The 15,207-nt window shown below is 40.2% G+C and overlaps 1 protein-coding gene across 1 annotated transcript; it reads right to left on the reverse strand.

The window, feature by feature from the left end:
* LOC109226082 (extensin-like) lies at positions 8,437 to 8,970 on the reverse strand. The gene has a single exon (XM_019390885.1). It carries the CDS (start codon positions 8,968 to 8,970, stop codon positions 8,437 to 8,439), a length of 534 nt encoding a protein of 177 aa, XP_019246430.1.

The raw sequence follows: 15,207 nt of genomic DNA on the forward strand, positions 1-15,207 counted from the left end.
AGTTTGGGATAGAACCTGAGTTGATTAAACCTTTTTAGGTGTCTACACCTGTTGGGGATCCAGTGATAGCTTGACGGGTATATAGACATTGTATAATAATAGTTCTTAGTCGTTCTATAGTAGCAGACCTGATTGAGCTAGATATGGTAGAATTTGATGTTATAATGGGTATGAATTGGTTGGCTTCTTGTTATGCTAACGTTGATTGTAGATCAAAGATGGTTCGATTTCAGTTTCCAAGGGAGCCAGTTCTAGAGTGGAAAGGTAAGACTATATCGCCGAGAGGTAGGTTTATTTCCTATCTCAAGGCAAGGAAGATGATCAGAAAGGGCTATATTTATCACTTAGTTCCGGTACAGGATGTGAAAGCAGAGTCACCGACTCTTCAATCTATCCCAGTGGTTAATGAGTTTCCCGATGTTTTTCCCAATGAGCTTCCAGGCCTACTGCCAGAGCGGGAGATTGAGTTTTCAGTTGACACATTACCAGATACTCAGCCAAAATCTATTCCTCCTTATAGAATGGCACCTGCAGAGCTAAGAGAGTTGAAAGAACAACCGAGGGATTTGCTTGAAAAAGGCTTTATAAAACCCAATACATCATCGTGGGGAGCACCTGTGTTATTTGTGAGAAAGAAAGATGGTTCCTTGCGGATGTGTATTGGCTACAGACAGTTGAATAAGGCAACGATCAAGAATAAGTACCCGCTCTTGTGGATTGATGATTTATTTGGTCAGTTGCAGGGTGTCAGGTGTTTCTCAAAGATAGACTTAAGGTCGGGGTACCATCAGGTAAGGGTTAGAGAGAAAGATATTTCGAAGACAACATTCAGGACCAAATACGGGCACTTTGAGTTTCGTGTTATGTCGTTCGGTTTGACCAATGCCCCAGCAGTATTCATGGACTTGATGAACCGTGTGTTCAGACCCTTTCCAGATTTGTTCGTGATTGTATTTATAGATGATATTTTGGTTTATTCTCGTTCAGAGGCCGAGCATGCAGATCTTTCGCGTACTGTGCTCAAAGTTCTACAAGAAAGGAAGTTGTACACAAAATTCTCTAAATGTGAATTCTTGTTGAATTTGTAGCTTTCCTTGGACATATAATTTCAGATGACGGTATCCGTGTTGATAAATAGAAGATTGAGACAGTGAAGACTTGGCCTAGACCCACGACACCAACGGAGGTTCGTAGCTTCCTAGGTTTGGCAGGTTATTACAGGAGATTTGTAGAGGGCTTTTCTTCTCTTTCAGCACCATTGACAAAGTTGACTCAGAAGGCAACTAAGTTTCAGTGGACTGATGCTTGTGAGCGGAGTTTCCAGGCATTGAAGGACAGATTGACTTTAGCATCGATTTTGACACTCCCAGAGCGGACTGATGGTTATGCTATCTATTCTGATGCTTCAGGCATTGGATTGGGTTAATTGATGCAACATGGTATGGTTGTAGCTTATGCTTCTAGACAGCTAAGAAAGCACGAGAAGAATTACCCGACCCACGATTTAGAGTTAGCCGCGGTGATTCATGCACTAAAGATGCGGAGGCACTATTTATATGGTATTCATGTTGATATCTATGTGGATCATAGCCTTCAGTATGTCTTCAAGCAAAAGGAATTGAATTTACGTAGGGGCGATGGTTGGAGCTACTGAAAGACTATGATGTTGATATTTTATACCATCCAGGGAAGGCGAATGTAGTAGCCGACGCCCTCAGCCGTAGATCTATGGGTAGCCTATCATATTTAAAACTAGAGAAGAGTGAGATAGACCATGAGATTCATCAGCTAGCCAATCTTGGGGTTCGATTAATAGATTCAGGTGATACCAGAGTTACTATTCAGGACACGGCAACAACCTCTTTAGTAACTGAAATGAAGGAACGCCAGTATGAGGATCCTGTGCTAGCTCATTATAGAGATACAACCCCTCAAAAGGCAAAGACACCATTTGAGATTACAGGAGATGGAGTCCTTAGATATCGAGGTCAATTATGTGTTCCTAATGTGGCAGGGTTGCGCCGGCAGTATATGGAAGAAACTCACTATTCTCGTTATTCTATTCATCCAGGAGCGACAAAAATGTATCATGATATAAGGGAAATATACTAGTGGGACGAAATGAAGAAGGATATAGCAGAGTTTGTTTCTTAGTGCCCTAATTGTAAGCAGGTTAAGATTGAGCATCAGAAACCTGATGGATTATTGCAGGCTATAGAGATTCCGTCTTGGAAATGGGAAGTAAGTAATATGAATTTCATCATAGGCTTACCTCATACTCAGCGTAAGTTTGATTCTATATTGGTTATTATTGATAGACTTACAAAATGATCCCATTTTCTACCTGTCAAGACTACGTATTCAGTAGAGGATTATGCATGGTTTTACATTAAGGAGATGGTACGACTTCATGATGTCCCTGTATCTATTATCTCAGATAGAGGGGCTCAATTTACAGCTAATTTATGGAGGTCCTTCCAAAAAGGATTGGGGACTCAAGTAAGTCTTAGTACAACATTTCATCCCTAGACAGACGGTCAGGCTGAGCATACTATTCAGACACTAGAAAGGAAAGCTTAGCCCTCAGTACATTGGACCTTATAAGATCATACACAAAGTAGGCCAGGTAGCATATGAGTTAGACTTGCCTTCCAACTTGGAGTCTGTACATCCAGCTTTTATGTGTCTATGCTCCGTAAGTGTATCAGAGAATCTTCTAGAGTCATTCCAATTAACGATGTTCAGGTCACAAAGTAACTATCATATGAGGAATCTCCCACAGCTATACTAGATAGACAGGTTCGGAGATTGAGAACTAAAGACGTCTATTCGATTAAAGTACTTTGGAGGAACAATAATGTGGAGGATATGACTTGGGAAGATGAAGAAGACATGAAGTCTAGGTATCCTCACTTGTTTCCGCTTCCGGAGAAGGATCGGACTAAGATATCACGGCCTTAGGTACGTATATCGTACATGATTCTTACGTTAGTTATTGTCATTGGTCGGGTGAGGCCATTAGTGTTATTGATCATTGTGGCCCTGTGTGGCTTTTTATTGTTGGGTTTTCTATCTGACACGTTGGTAGTGGTACCATTACAAAGGAGACTCTGCAAAAATTTCTATAGATCTCTGGGAGTTTAACATTCGAGGACAAATGTTTCTAAAGGGGGAAGATTGTTACACCGTGTGCGTCCCAAGGTGACGTATAATGAATATGGAACTTGTTAATCATGATTTAAATGAGTTTAAAGTCATAATATGACTATATATGATGTTTGGATAGAAAAAATAAAGTTTGGGAAAAATCGGATTTAAGTTGCGAAAAAACAGACTAAGGATTTGCCTTGTAACAGAGCTTTCGGAGGAATATATTTCGTGTGCTATATGACGTCTTTTTGGGAAATATTATATACGAATGTAGTTTCCAACGCACTTAACGGTTTTTTCATATGACATCCGGATAAAAAGATATACGCGTCGGAAGATGGGTTAATGCGAGGGTGCCAAGCTAGCACCTCTTTTGACTTTTCAAAAGTTTATATATTGGTTTTAGCTCGTCTCTCACTTCACTTTTACATTGAGACCGACCAGAGAACGCCATAAAAACCTATCCTTAAGCTCTCCAAAGGTTACAAAGAATACTAACATCCAGGGTACGAAATCGAGAAGCGATAACATCAGAACGATCCCTACGACGTAAGTATCATTATACCGCCTCTTTTTTTTTTTTTTGTAGTTAGTGTTTTGCAAGGTACTTCATAGTTAAGAAACGTCTAATTTTTGTATTTAAGTGTTTAAATATCAAGGAAGGTTGATAAATTTGTTTCCTAATAGTTAGAACTCACGGGACGCTGATTGGAAGCCGTGAGTTCGATTTTTTCCCACTTTTACTGGACTATTTTGTAGTCCACTTGTGTTGGACTATTTTGCTGCTTATTTATGAAGTTTCGAAGGATAAAATGGAGTGGAGAAGTGCCACATGTGGTAGGGTAGTAGGTTGATCGCTCGTCATTGCAGTTTCAGGCTAATTGACATTTTGTTGATTGGGTGTGTTATGGTATATTAGGGGGTTTGGTTGTACTAAAGGTCCCGGAGTGTAATTAGGTTGGTTTTGAGTTTCTAAGTGTATTGTGTTTGTATCTCGCCTATAGTAGGCTTGAGGGAGCAGTAAAATCAGGGGAAATGCTGCACGTTTTATTTTAGAATCGAGTTATCATTTGGGATACCTAATATACTAGCGCCATCAAAGTCGTACATGTATTTCTTTATTACAGGGTTGGTGCGCTAGTTATCATAAGCTTGTTGTGGAATTGCATTGACGACTTGAGGTATGTTAAGGCTATCCCTCCTTTCCTTTTGGCATGATCCATATGACACAACGAAACGAGCAAGCACACAACTTTCACAAATGATTCTATTCTTAGAAGTAGTAGGGTTGCCTATGTTCTGGATTTCCCATATGTCCTACTATCATATCGTCTGTTCATGGGTCTCAAGACATTCCAAGATATCTTATTGACTTACTTAATTATGCATTGTATTCATTTATACATGTATATTGACCCATGACCAGATGGCGTTTTATACACGTATAGTATATGTATATGGGGTATGGGGAAAGGTTATGGCGTGATATACGCACCACCACATGATCAACTGATATACATTTATGATTTTAGCGACAGAGGCTGAGTTGATATGATGGGATGCCCTCATTGGCTTGATGATGTTATCTACGCATATACCTATGCATGACATGACATTTATACGCATATGCATGACATTATAAATGTTTCATGATTCATAGAGCTATTCAGAGTTACGGGTTGAGTCCTTTTTCTCTATGTTTCTTTCATGTCTTTTATATACTAATTTTTATGTCTTACATACTCGGTACATTATTTGTACTGATGCCCCTATTCTTGGGGGCCTGTGTTTCATGCCTGCAGATGCAGGTAGACAGGCTGACAGTCCCCCTTCTTAGGATTCTTGCTCGGCGCGAGAGTTGGTGTGCTCCATTTGATCCGAAGCTACTATTGAGTTTTGGTACGATACTTTTGTATACATATGGGTATGACGGGGCCCAGTCCGATCCTTTATACAGTGTACACTCTGTTAGAGGTATGTAGATAGTCATGTGTAGTTAGATAGTATGTGTCCTTGTCGGCCCCTACTGTATTCCGTATATATATGTATATATGTTTTTTGGGCATGTTTTTCCGCGTATGTTATTCACATAAATCAGTAATTTATTGCCAGACATTATGCATGACCTACACTTATTTCATGTTTATATCTTAGACATATGCTTAGAGGTGTTCGATAGGTAAAACTCGGGCACTCGTCACGCCCCATCGAGTTGGGTTGTGACAATTATATCATCTTCTAGATCCTCTGAACCACTATCCTTATGTTGCGTTGTCTCATTACACGTCGCAGTCGTAGGTTCATCGGGATAGGTAACAATAATGTTGTAAAGGAAAAATGTAAAGTACAATAATAAATGCTAAAAATAGCAATGCATTAATAAAATCTTGAAAACGTCAACAAGTACGGCTCGATGACTCGAGCAATTATTTCAAAACAAAATACGTTCGAAACAAAATACTGAAAATGTCTTAAATGCTCAAAACTATTTTAAAATAATTGGTGCTAATTGTCCAGGCTACCCAGGAACTTGACAGGCCTGGGATGGTGCATCAGTCCAGTTCTTGAGAACAGCTCCTTTCTCAACGATTTGAATGGTAAGGTCTTCCTCCTCCTCCTCCTCCTCAACTATTGCACTGCAGTCGATATCTTCTTCATCTAAAAACATCTTCCTCATGCTAGCTAAGACTTCATCTTCCTCAGACCCCAACATCATGTCAGCTTGACGAAATGTTTGGTGCAAATGTGGTACCGGTTGCTCAACGGATAATAAGGACCACGCCATGGTGGTGACCAATCTTGGTACTCTTGCCAAGTATATTAATACCCAAGCCCGAAAGTTGTACCATGATGTTTCGGTTGTACTAGTTTGGTTATCCTTTGGAGGTTTTTGCAGAGACCTTTGCCAAGTTCATACCCTGTCCAGAGCAGTATGCTTTCTATCTTAATGTCCACTATTTGTCTTTTTCAATTGCGTTTACGTGCTCAATGCGATGGTATGTTTCTCTACCCAGCTTCTTCCTATTCTTGATGACTAGAACGGTCTGATTGGTGTAGACGGGATTACTTCCATCTCCATGGATGATTACCTCATGATGGTTCCATTCAAACTTCACAGCCTGATGTAGAGTAGAAGCCACTGGCCCAGCGGCATGTATCCAGGGCCGCCCCAATAATAGGTTATAGCTAGCAGATATATCCAGCACTTGGAACTCGACATCAAACCAGGTAGGACCCATCTGTAGGCTGAGGTTGATTTCTCCGATGGTGGCTCTTTAAGATCCATCAGATGCCTTTGCATTCATGCTTCCCGCTCGTATCTCGTGCAGGCCTTTACTCAACCTCTTCAGAGTAGTCAGTGGGCATATATTGATCGAACCTCCATCTATCAGGACCCTGGCGATGAACTTAACCTTAAATTGCACTGTGATGTGTACTGCCTGTTGTGACTTAATCCTTCTGGTGGTAATTCATCTGAAAGGTGATTTTGTGGCTCTCCAGTACCTGCCCGACCATGTTGGCCATCTCCACACTAGTGATGTTGGTATGTACATAAGCTTCACTTAACACTTTCATCAAGGCATTCCTGTGTATCTCAGAGTTTTGTAGTAGTGACAAGATGGATATCTGAGCGGGAGTTTTGTTCAACTGGTCAACAACGGAGTATTCTCTTGCTTGTACCTTTCTCCAAAGGTCGTCAGGGTCAGTCTCAACAATAGGCGGCTTAGATGCAGCTTCTTTGCTTGTTCCTCCTAGGTGCTCAGGTGTATAAACCCTGCCAGTTCTAGTCATGCCTTGTGCCGCACCCGTTTCCACCATTTTTGCTTTTCCTTTTTCTCATTGCTTCCGCAACATAATCCCATGGGATAGCATCAGATCTGTAGGATGGTGTGGGAGCTACCATCACAGTGAAGGGTGTAGTTACCTCCACTTCAAATGGTGCTTGGGTTTGTACCACAACGGGTGTGAGGGTGACTGGATATGTTTTAGGATCATCTCCCTCTCGGATGAGTCCGATTGACCCCTCCGGATCCCATTCCTCGTCAGTCTCTAACACGTTCACTCCCTCACCTCTATGGTCCGGGAGAGGATTGGTATGAACATTCGGTGCGTCTTCCTTGCCTGTATGACCTTGGTGTCTATTAATGTCCGAATTTTGTCCTTCAGTGTGCGACACTCATCAATGATATGGCCCTTCATGCCTGAATGATAGGCACATGTCTTGTGTGGATTAATCCACTGATAAGAATTTTCCAGAGCAACGGCAGGAAAGGGAGTGACATAACCAGCAGCTTTCAGTCTCTTATATAGTTGGTCTATGGGTTCAGCAATTGGAGTGTATTGTCTGGGTGGTTTGCGGTCAAAGTTTGGTCGTGGTTTTTGGTAATTCTGGCGGGCGGGTGGTGGTGAGTGATAATATGCGAGTTGGGTGTTATAGGTGTGGTAGGTGGCAGCAGGTTGTTGGTATCTGGGGGGTGAAGGCTGGTATGTGGGTGTAGGCGTGTTGTATGTAGATGGAGGTGTTTGGTATGTGAGAGGAGACTTAGGACCCTGAGCCACCATTACAGCACCTACTTCTTTCTTCTTCGAGATACCTCCCGATTGCAAGGCTTTATTTGTAGCCTGCAGTGCTTCGAAATTCGTTATCGTTCCACTCTTAATCCCTTCTTCTATTCTTTCTCCCAGCTTGATGATGCCAGAGAATTTATGGTTTTCAATAACCATCAGCCTTTCATATGTACTGCGGTTCTTGAGCTCTGTCAAAGAACTTATTTATTTGTTCTTCTTTAATTGTTGGCCTTACTTTCGCAACATCAGATCTCCACCGAGTAGCATACTCGCCGAAAGTTTCTGTTCGTTTCTTTTTGAGATTTTGAATGTAGAAAATGTCTGGTGCATTTTCTCCATTGAACCTGAATCTGTCCATGAAGTCTTATGCCATGCTTACCCAACTAACCCAATTTTTTTGGGTTCTAACTGATATACCAAGACAAAGCATCTCCTGTGAGACTTCTCATGATCAGCTTCATACGGATTCGTTCATCTTTGCCCACTCTTACGAGCTTGTCACAATAAGTCCTTAGATGCAATTTCGGATCACCAGTTCCATGGAACATTTCGAACTTGGGAGGTTTATAACCCTCTGGCAGTTCCACATCAGGCTGAATGCACAAGTCCTCATAGTTCAAACCTTTAATGCTTTTACCACATTCGACACTGAACTCTGCCAGCGAGCTTCTTGAGTTCTTCCGCCATGTTCTTAATGAGCAGGTCTTTCTCAGTTGATTAAGGTATGCATAGGGTTTGTTGTGGGGTATGGGGTAATGTTTCCACATATATGGGATTGCTTGGGTGAACTCCGGGAATCTGGGCATAAGGGTGGTAATTGTTTGAGTTTTGGTGATCAGGAGTAGGTTGTGGTGCATTCTGGGAAGTGTGATAAGTGGTGGTTTGTGGGTATTGAGTTGGGTGATGGTGGTGTTGTTTAGGGGTAGGTACTGGCTGAGGGTTAAGGTTCTGAGGAGGTGTGGGGTATTGGTGTGGTGCAGGGGGATTTGGCGGTGGATTTTGGTTTTGTGTGTTCTGGGGTGGTGCTTGGTTTTGGGTATTAGGATTTTGTTGGTTAATGTCAGGGACACTAAGAGTGAGAGAAAGGTTTGCCAAGTTTCGGACCAGCTCAAGTTCTCCTTGTAGCTCCAAGATTTTTTGTTCCAGACATAAGACCAGTTCGTTCTGGGCCGGGGTACTTCGGCCATCTGAGATTTTGGCATTTTCTGCCATAGTAGCGTTGTCTTTCTTGATACCGCTCAAATCATCCATTTTTTCTTTCCCTTTGCTTCTACCTTTAGGATCACTTGGTGGAAGAGGAGGTGGAGGACCTCTGTATCTAGTGTGATATGCGGATGATGCCAGTATGCACGTACCAACCTTTAGGAATGGGAATAATCAAAAGAAAGAAAAACAAAAAGGTAACCAAGTTAGTAAGGGGTATTGAAAGAATGCTTGCAATATTAAACATTCATTGCAAAAAGCATGAAATAAATTCGCGTCCTAATTTGGGGGACCTCGTTGTGCCCGATATAGGCTTAAGCGACACATAGACTTGGAGAAATATTGATGCCAATAATTGCGTCATTTCATTAATGCGAAAATGAATCAAACCCTTACTAAATCGACAATAATGATAAAGTTACTAATGGCACTTGGCCTTATTACAATCGAAATCTAAGATAGAAAGCAGTAAAAAACATTATTTCCTAATCTACTTGGTCCCAGAATGATCTTCTCCGTGCTTAGCTCTCTTGACTCCATCAATTAGGTTCCCCAGATCGCGCATATCCAATAATAAGTAAGCCTTTTCTAGATGCCCTCCTTCATTTCCATCCGTGTTTTGACAATCTGAAGGCCTCTTTCTCATCATCCCCTCAAGCTCCATCAATCCTTGTTCCAAATATTCCATTCTCTCTGTTGACATAGTGGCAATTTCCTTCCATTCGTTGATTGCTTCCATATCCACTTTGTGTTGTTATAGATGTCAAGCCTCAGACTCGAGAATCCTCTTGTGTAGCCTCCTATACATGACATGTGCCTCAGCAGCATCAACTGTTCCCGGCTTGACGTCTACTGCTATATCGTCTACCAACCATGATGGGTAGAAGTACACATGACCGGCATGATACTTGTCTAGCTCAATAGTTTCCTTTTCCACAATGATCTTTTGGTTCCACATATGTTGTGCCTTGAACATGAATGGAATGACGTCCTCTTTAAAATCTACTTTGTACTGGACCGTGTTGGAAACCCGAGGTATAACTTGCTTTCTTCCCGCTTGTCTCATTACCGTTATAGGAGCATAAGGATAGATGCCCCTCAACCCGATCAGTACCAGATGAGTAGTCTCTCATGACCTGATGATGAACTCACTGCTAGGAAACCATTCAAACATCCAATGTACCTGCTCGTCTGTCAAATTGCTGAAGAAACGCACCCAACTTATAGCATTTCCAGGTTGTGCAAACTTGTCTAGAATAAATGTCATTTTCTTTAGGTGATGGTAAGCTATGTAGTCATTCAACAGCCGTCGCAGAAGCTCTTGACGATATTCTCCCATCTAAAAATGTTCCAACAGCCAAACTTACAGTAACAGATTACAACCTTCGAAGTGCCCGAATCCCTGTTTGCACCGATCTAGAGCGCAGTACATTTCAGCTAAGATCATGGGGATGATGGTATAAGATTGTCCCTCGATGCCTTCCATCAAAGTTCTGGCGACCATGGCTAGACGAGTATGAATCCTTCCCCCTTTCATTGGAAACATCAACAACCCCAAGAAGCAGACGATGAACACATAAACTCGGCGGTGCGTCCAACCCAAAGAAGTAATGGCAAGTTCATCATGATGAAGGCGATATGACTTACTGTGACCGTAACGCTCATAAAGAAATTCAAATGGGATGTATAATTTCTTCAAACAAAGCAACAACCAAGCATTTTTAGAAAACCACGAGGGGTGCGATTCTCTGGCACGAGTAATCCTGGACTATCCCATGGCAACTTAGCGAAGCCTCCTATTTCTTCTAGGAGAGGAGTCATTTCTATGTCACCAAAACAGAAGACATCCCTTTTCTCACCCCAAAACATTGTAGCGGCCTCAATCAATGCCCTATTTGGTCGGATGTCGAGCAAAGGTGGCAAGTCACCAAGTACCCTTCTCATATGATTCTTGTCGCAAGGCGCGAGGTTTTTCCACCAGTCAAGTAGCAGAGGTGGGATGCTTTGGACAATGCCAAACCTGGGGACTTCTTGCTTCATTTTCTGCAAACAAATAATGTTAGCCCTTTCCCCCTCCGGATTCGCCACTTGCACAATAATGATCAACATATTGGCACATTTTCTCCAAGTAATGCACATAACATGATAGTATCCATTGGGATTATGGAAATCCCGTCACACTTTGGAAAAGGCTTATCTTAGCGGGCTATTACGTTAACAACATTTTAACCCGTACTAGGTTTAACATGATGCATGTACAATTGATATTGGAGTAAGGTTTCTACAATGGTTTAGACTGATACCCTCAAGTGGACAACTTGAGAGGGAAAGGCACAGGACCGTCGACTGCACCACTGATCGACTAGTCTACCGCAAATAAGCCTTTCCAATTTAAAAAGGGTAATTTTGGAAGAGTGCAGACACTCATTAAGCGCCGCTATGTTGATAATTGGCACGAGTGGAGTATGATGTGGAGCATGCTTTATGCAGAGATAATAACATGTTGCCAAGTATTTGCACGATAAGTATGTAAAAGCAGTAAATACAGTAGTAAGGTAAAACATGAAAAACATCACTTTAAACCTATAGACTTGGTTTCTAAATGACTACCCAGTTTAAGAGTATGTGGTACTGCTATGCTGATCATTGAGATTATAGATTATAAGTTATTAAGACCTATAGACATGATCTCTAAGTGATTTACGCAATAGGGCCAGTAAAACCCATTGGAAATACTCAGAATTACTCGTGTTTGATCCTAATGGCATGCTTTCTAAGCGAGTAGCAGCATTTTATAGCTAGGTTCCAATAGTTGGCAGATTTATCGTTTATCCCTATAGGCATGCTATCTAAGTGAGTGACGTGATAAAAATAGCGACAACAATAGCTAATTAGTCAATTAAGGTCTTACAGACATGATATCTAGATGAATATTAATGTGATCCTATAGTCATGGTATCTAGCGAACATGCTACAATTGCACAAATTTAACAAACAATTATGGACACTGATTCCCTATAGGCATGTTGTCTAATAACGTGTAGCAGCAGGTATAGTTAACAAGTTGAGTGATTGTGTGTGATTCCCTATAGGCATAGTTTCTACTAGTGTATATGAAAGCTAAATAGCATAGATGGTAGGTTGGATAAAATAACAAGTAAGTCATATGAATCCTTTAGGGATGCTTTCTACCATTTTATGCAAATATTAGAATATACCCGCTTCCCCAATTTCACTAACACCCCAAATTTTTTGTTATTACAAATTATTACAGGCCCAAAGAATATAAATATAACTACTACACGTGAATAAAATTACAGGCCCAAGAACGAGGCCTAAAATGAAGACAACCCAGCTTGCCTGGGCCTTCAACAAGCTTAACTTCCACAACTAGCATGCCCGGGTCCAAGCATCTCTCAACCAGGAGACAATGCCCATCAGCACAGCCCAAAAGTCATAGAGGAACTCATGCAAGGCAAAACAATTACATATTACCCAAGTAACTTTTAGAATTACACGGAATTCACTGAAGCAAACCAGTTTGCAGATTCAACAAAATAAAATGAGGGAGAAAAGCAAAGTGTCAGAGAAATCTTAAGTTCCAACAGCAAAGAGAGTGGCCAAAGGACCACAAATCCTAGTGTGTCATAGTTCAAAAGAGTCTCACATGGACTCCGCGAAGTGCTCACACTAGGGAGGTCAATAGAGAGAGTTTTGGTGGCCTTGGCTTTCAGCCGGCCAAGAGTGATAGATTTAGAATAATGTAGATAATAGATGAGAGTGAGAGAATAATGATTAATGATAGAGGTGCACCTGTAGTTTAGAAACAGACATAGCATAGTTGCTTAAAACATAGAACATGCCAGTTAGGAGAATCAACAAGACTTAAAGGACAAGTTTGTATTACAGGTTCAAACACTTAGCAAGAGATAGCATATTGGCAGAAAACATATTGAGATAGTTAGAGGAATCAGGTTTTCAAAGGTTGTAAGACAAACATCAGAGTGCATAAATGTCAGATAGAGTAACAATTTAAAAGATTTAAAGCCTAGAGATCTTGGTCGTGTTAATTATCCATCACAATGCCAACTTACATCAATGAAGCAACCAATATTAAACTTTATAGGGAAAAATACAAGTTAGGATAGCTATTCTAAAGGTCTCAAATAATCTCTGAGGGATATAGGATTTAGCAGATCAAAGACATAATAAAATGACAAAACTAGCATGGGAGCAGATCATGGTTAATATGAATGCGTTGACAGAGATTAGAGTATATTCTAAGTATGAGCTAGTCATTACAATGAATTAGAACAAAGGAGGGAAGAAAACTCATGCCAAATAGACAAAATGTAAACATTCAGGCACAAACACGCTAGGCTAAACGAGCTTAAGAGGGTCCAAATTATTCAAGTTAAGCATGTAGAATAAGCATGGAATAGAACTGGAAATTTTTGGTAAAATCAAATGCTACGTAAGTGCAGATAATAAAACAAATTCAGTGCCAGCAAGGTTGCACACAGAGATGGTTTAGAAAACACATTACGTCATGAAATTTCAGAGGTATGAATATGCAAGACATGAACACAAGAGAATGAAATTGCAAAAGCTTAGGAACTTACCAGTTATTAATTTATAAACAGACAAACAAGAAAGAACAAACTCCACAGTACTCTGAACGTCAATAAAGAGCAATAGAACCCAGAATCTTAGTGAATCAGAGTTCCCAAGGGTTTCAAATGAACCCCGGACAGTGCTCGCACTAAGAAAGGCTGAATAATCAAGTTCCGGTGGCCTTGGCTTTCAGCCGGCCAAGAGCCAAAGTATAGAACAAGAGAATGACGGAATAATAGAGTGATAGCTTTGAGTTTTTTTAGTGAATCCCGGTGATTAAAGTCTGTCCCAAAGGGAAATAGGGGAGGGATTTATATAGTAGTAAAAATCAAGCAAACGAAGAAGGAAACACTGTAAATCAAACATAAATATGGAAATAATAACATGCAGAATCAATTAAAATCGGATTAGGGAGAAAAATTAGGTAAACCCTACTTGACAGAAATCAAAGATTCGACCTATGATTTTGGTGAATCGGCTTCATATCTCCTTGCCATAAACGTATATAGATGGAATACCGTCTAGATCTTGAAGATTAAAGCAGATTTCCACATGATTCCATGTCTGGTACTTGCCAAAAATAGCAAGTACTAAGTAATACCAAAATCGTGTAAATAACAGAGGAATCGAGCATATATGTAAGGGGAATCATGGAGAGATTCCATATTAGAATTGGAGCTGAGAGATTTAGAAGAGGCGGCTGCTAGGGTTTGAGAGGAAAAAAAAGGGAAACGGGGCAGCGGTCTTTAGAGAAATGAGGATTAGGGTTAGAAGGTTGGGTAATTAAACGGGGTTAGTTTATTAGGGGCCGTTGATCTTAAAAGATCAACGGCCAAGATCGGATAGGGAACGCGCGGGTCAAATGAACGGATCTCTGGCCGGGTTAAATTAGAGGGTTATTTGATTGGGCTGCTGAGGTGAATGGGCTACGTGTTTGGGCCACAATTTGCCCGAGAATTAGCCTAAAAATTGGGCCAGTTTTTAAATAGGAGATTAAAAGGAAAATAATTTAATAAAAATAGTTAAATAAATATATAAAAATGCTACTTATGCAAATTAATACTTTAAAATAGTTGAAGATAATAGAAATGTAAAATATTATTTTGACCCTGTATAAAATGACAAATGCAATAAAATACAAAATATAGGCTATTATTGCAAGATTGTGCAAATAGCCTAAGAATACCAATATAATTATATAAAATGAAGTAAAAATTATTTGAAACATGTATTATGGATGCAAATAATAATTTTATGTGATTTGGTCATCACAAGAATAATTAATGGAATAATTAATAAACATTCAAGTAATTTAAATGCAAGAAAATCGATTTTAAAGCTCTAAAAATTATAAAAAATTATAGAAAATGCTCGTATAGATTTTGTAAACTAAATAATGATGGAAAATGATATTTTAAAAGTATATAAACTATTTGAAAAATATGAGGGCAAAAATTAAATATCAACAGTCGGGCAATTATAATAATTTACTAGATGTACTCCCTCGAGGTACTCTAGCTGGCAATTTTTTATTGCTCACTCAAACCACGTCAAAGCTTCGTTATCTTTAATCCTACTTTTAAACCTGTCGTATTAATCTCTTATATACATAGGGAATGACGTTCAGCAACTACCCAAATATGCATTCTTTCTCAAGAAACACATAATAAG

Source organism: Nicotiana attenuata, chromosome 5, assembly GCF_001879085.1.
Source record: "Nicotiana attenuata strain UT chromosome 5, NIATTr2, whole genome shotgun sequence".
NCBI classification, from domain to species: domain Eukaryota; kingdom Viridiplantae; phylum Streptophyta; class Magnoliopsida; order Solanales; family Solanaceae; genus Nicotiana; species Nicotiana attenuata.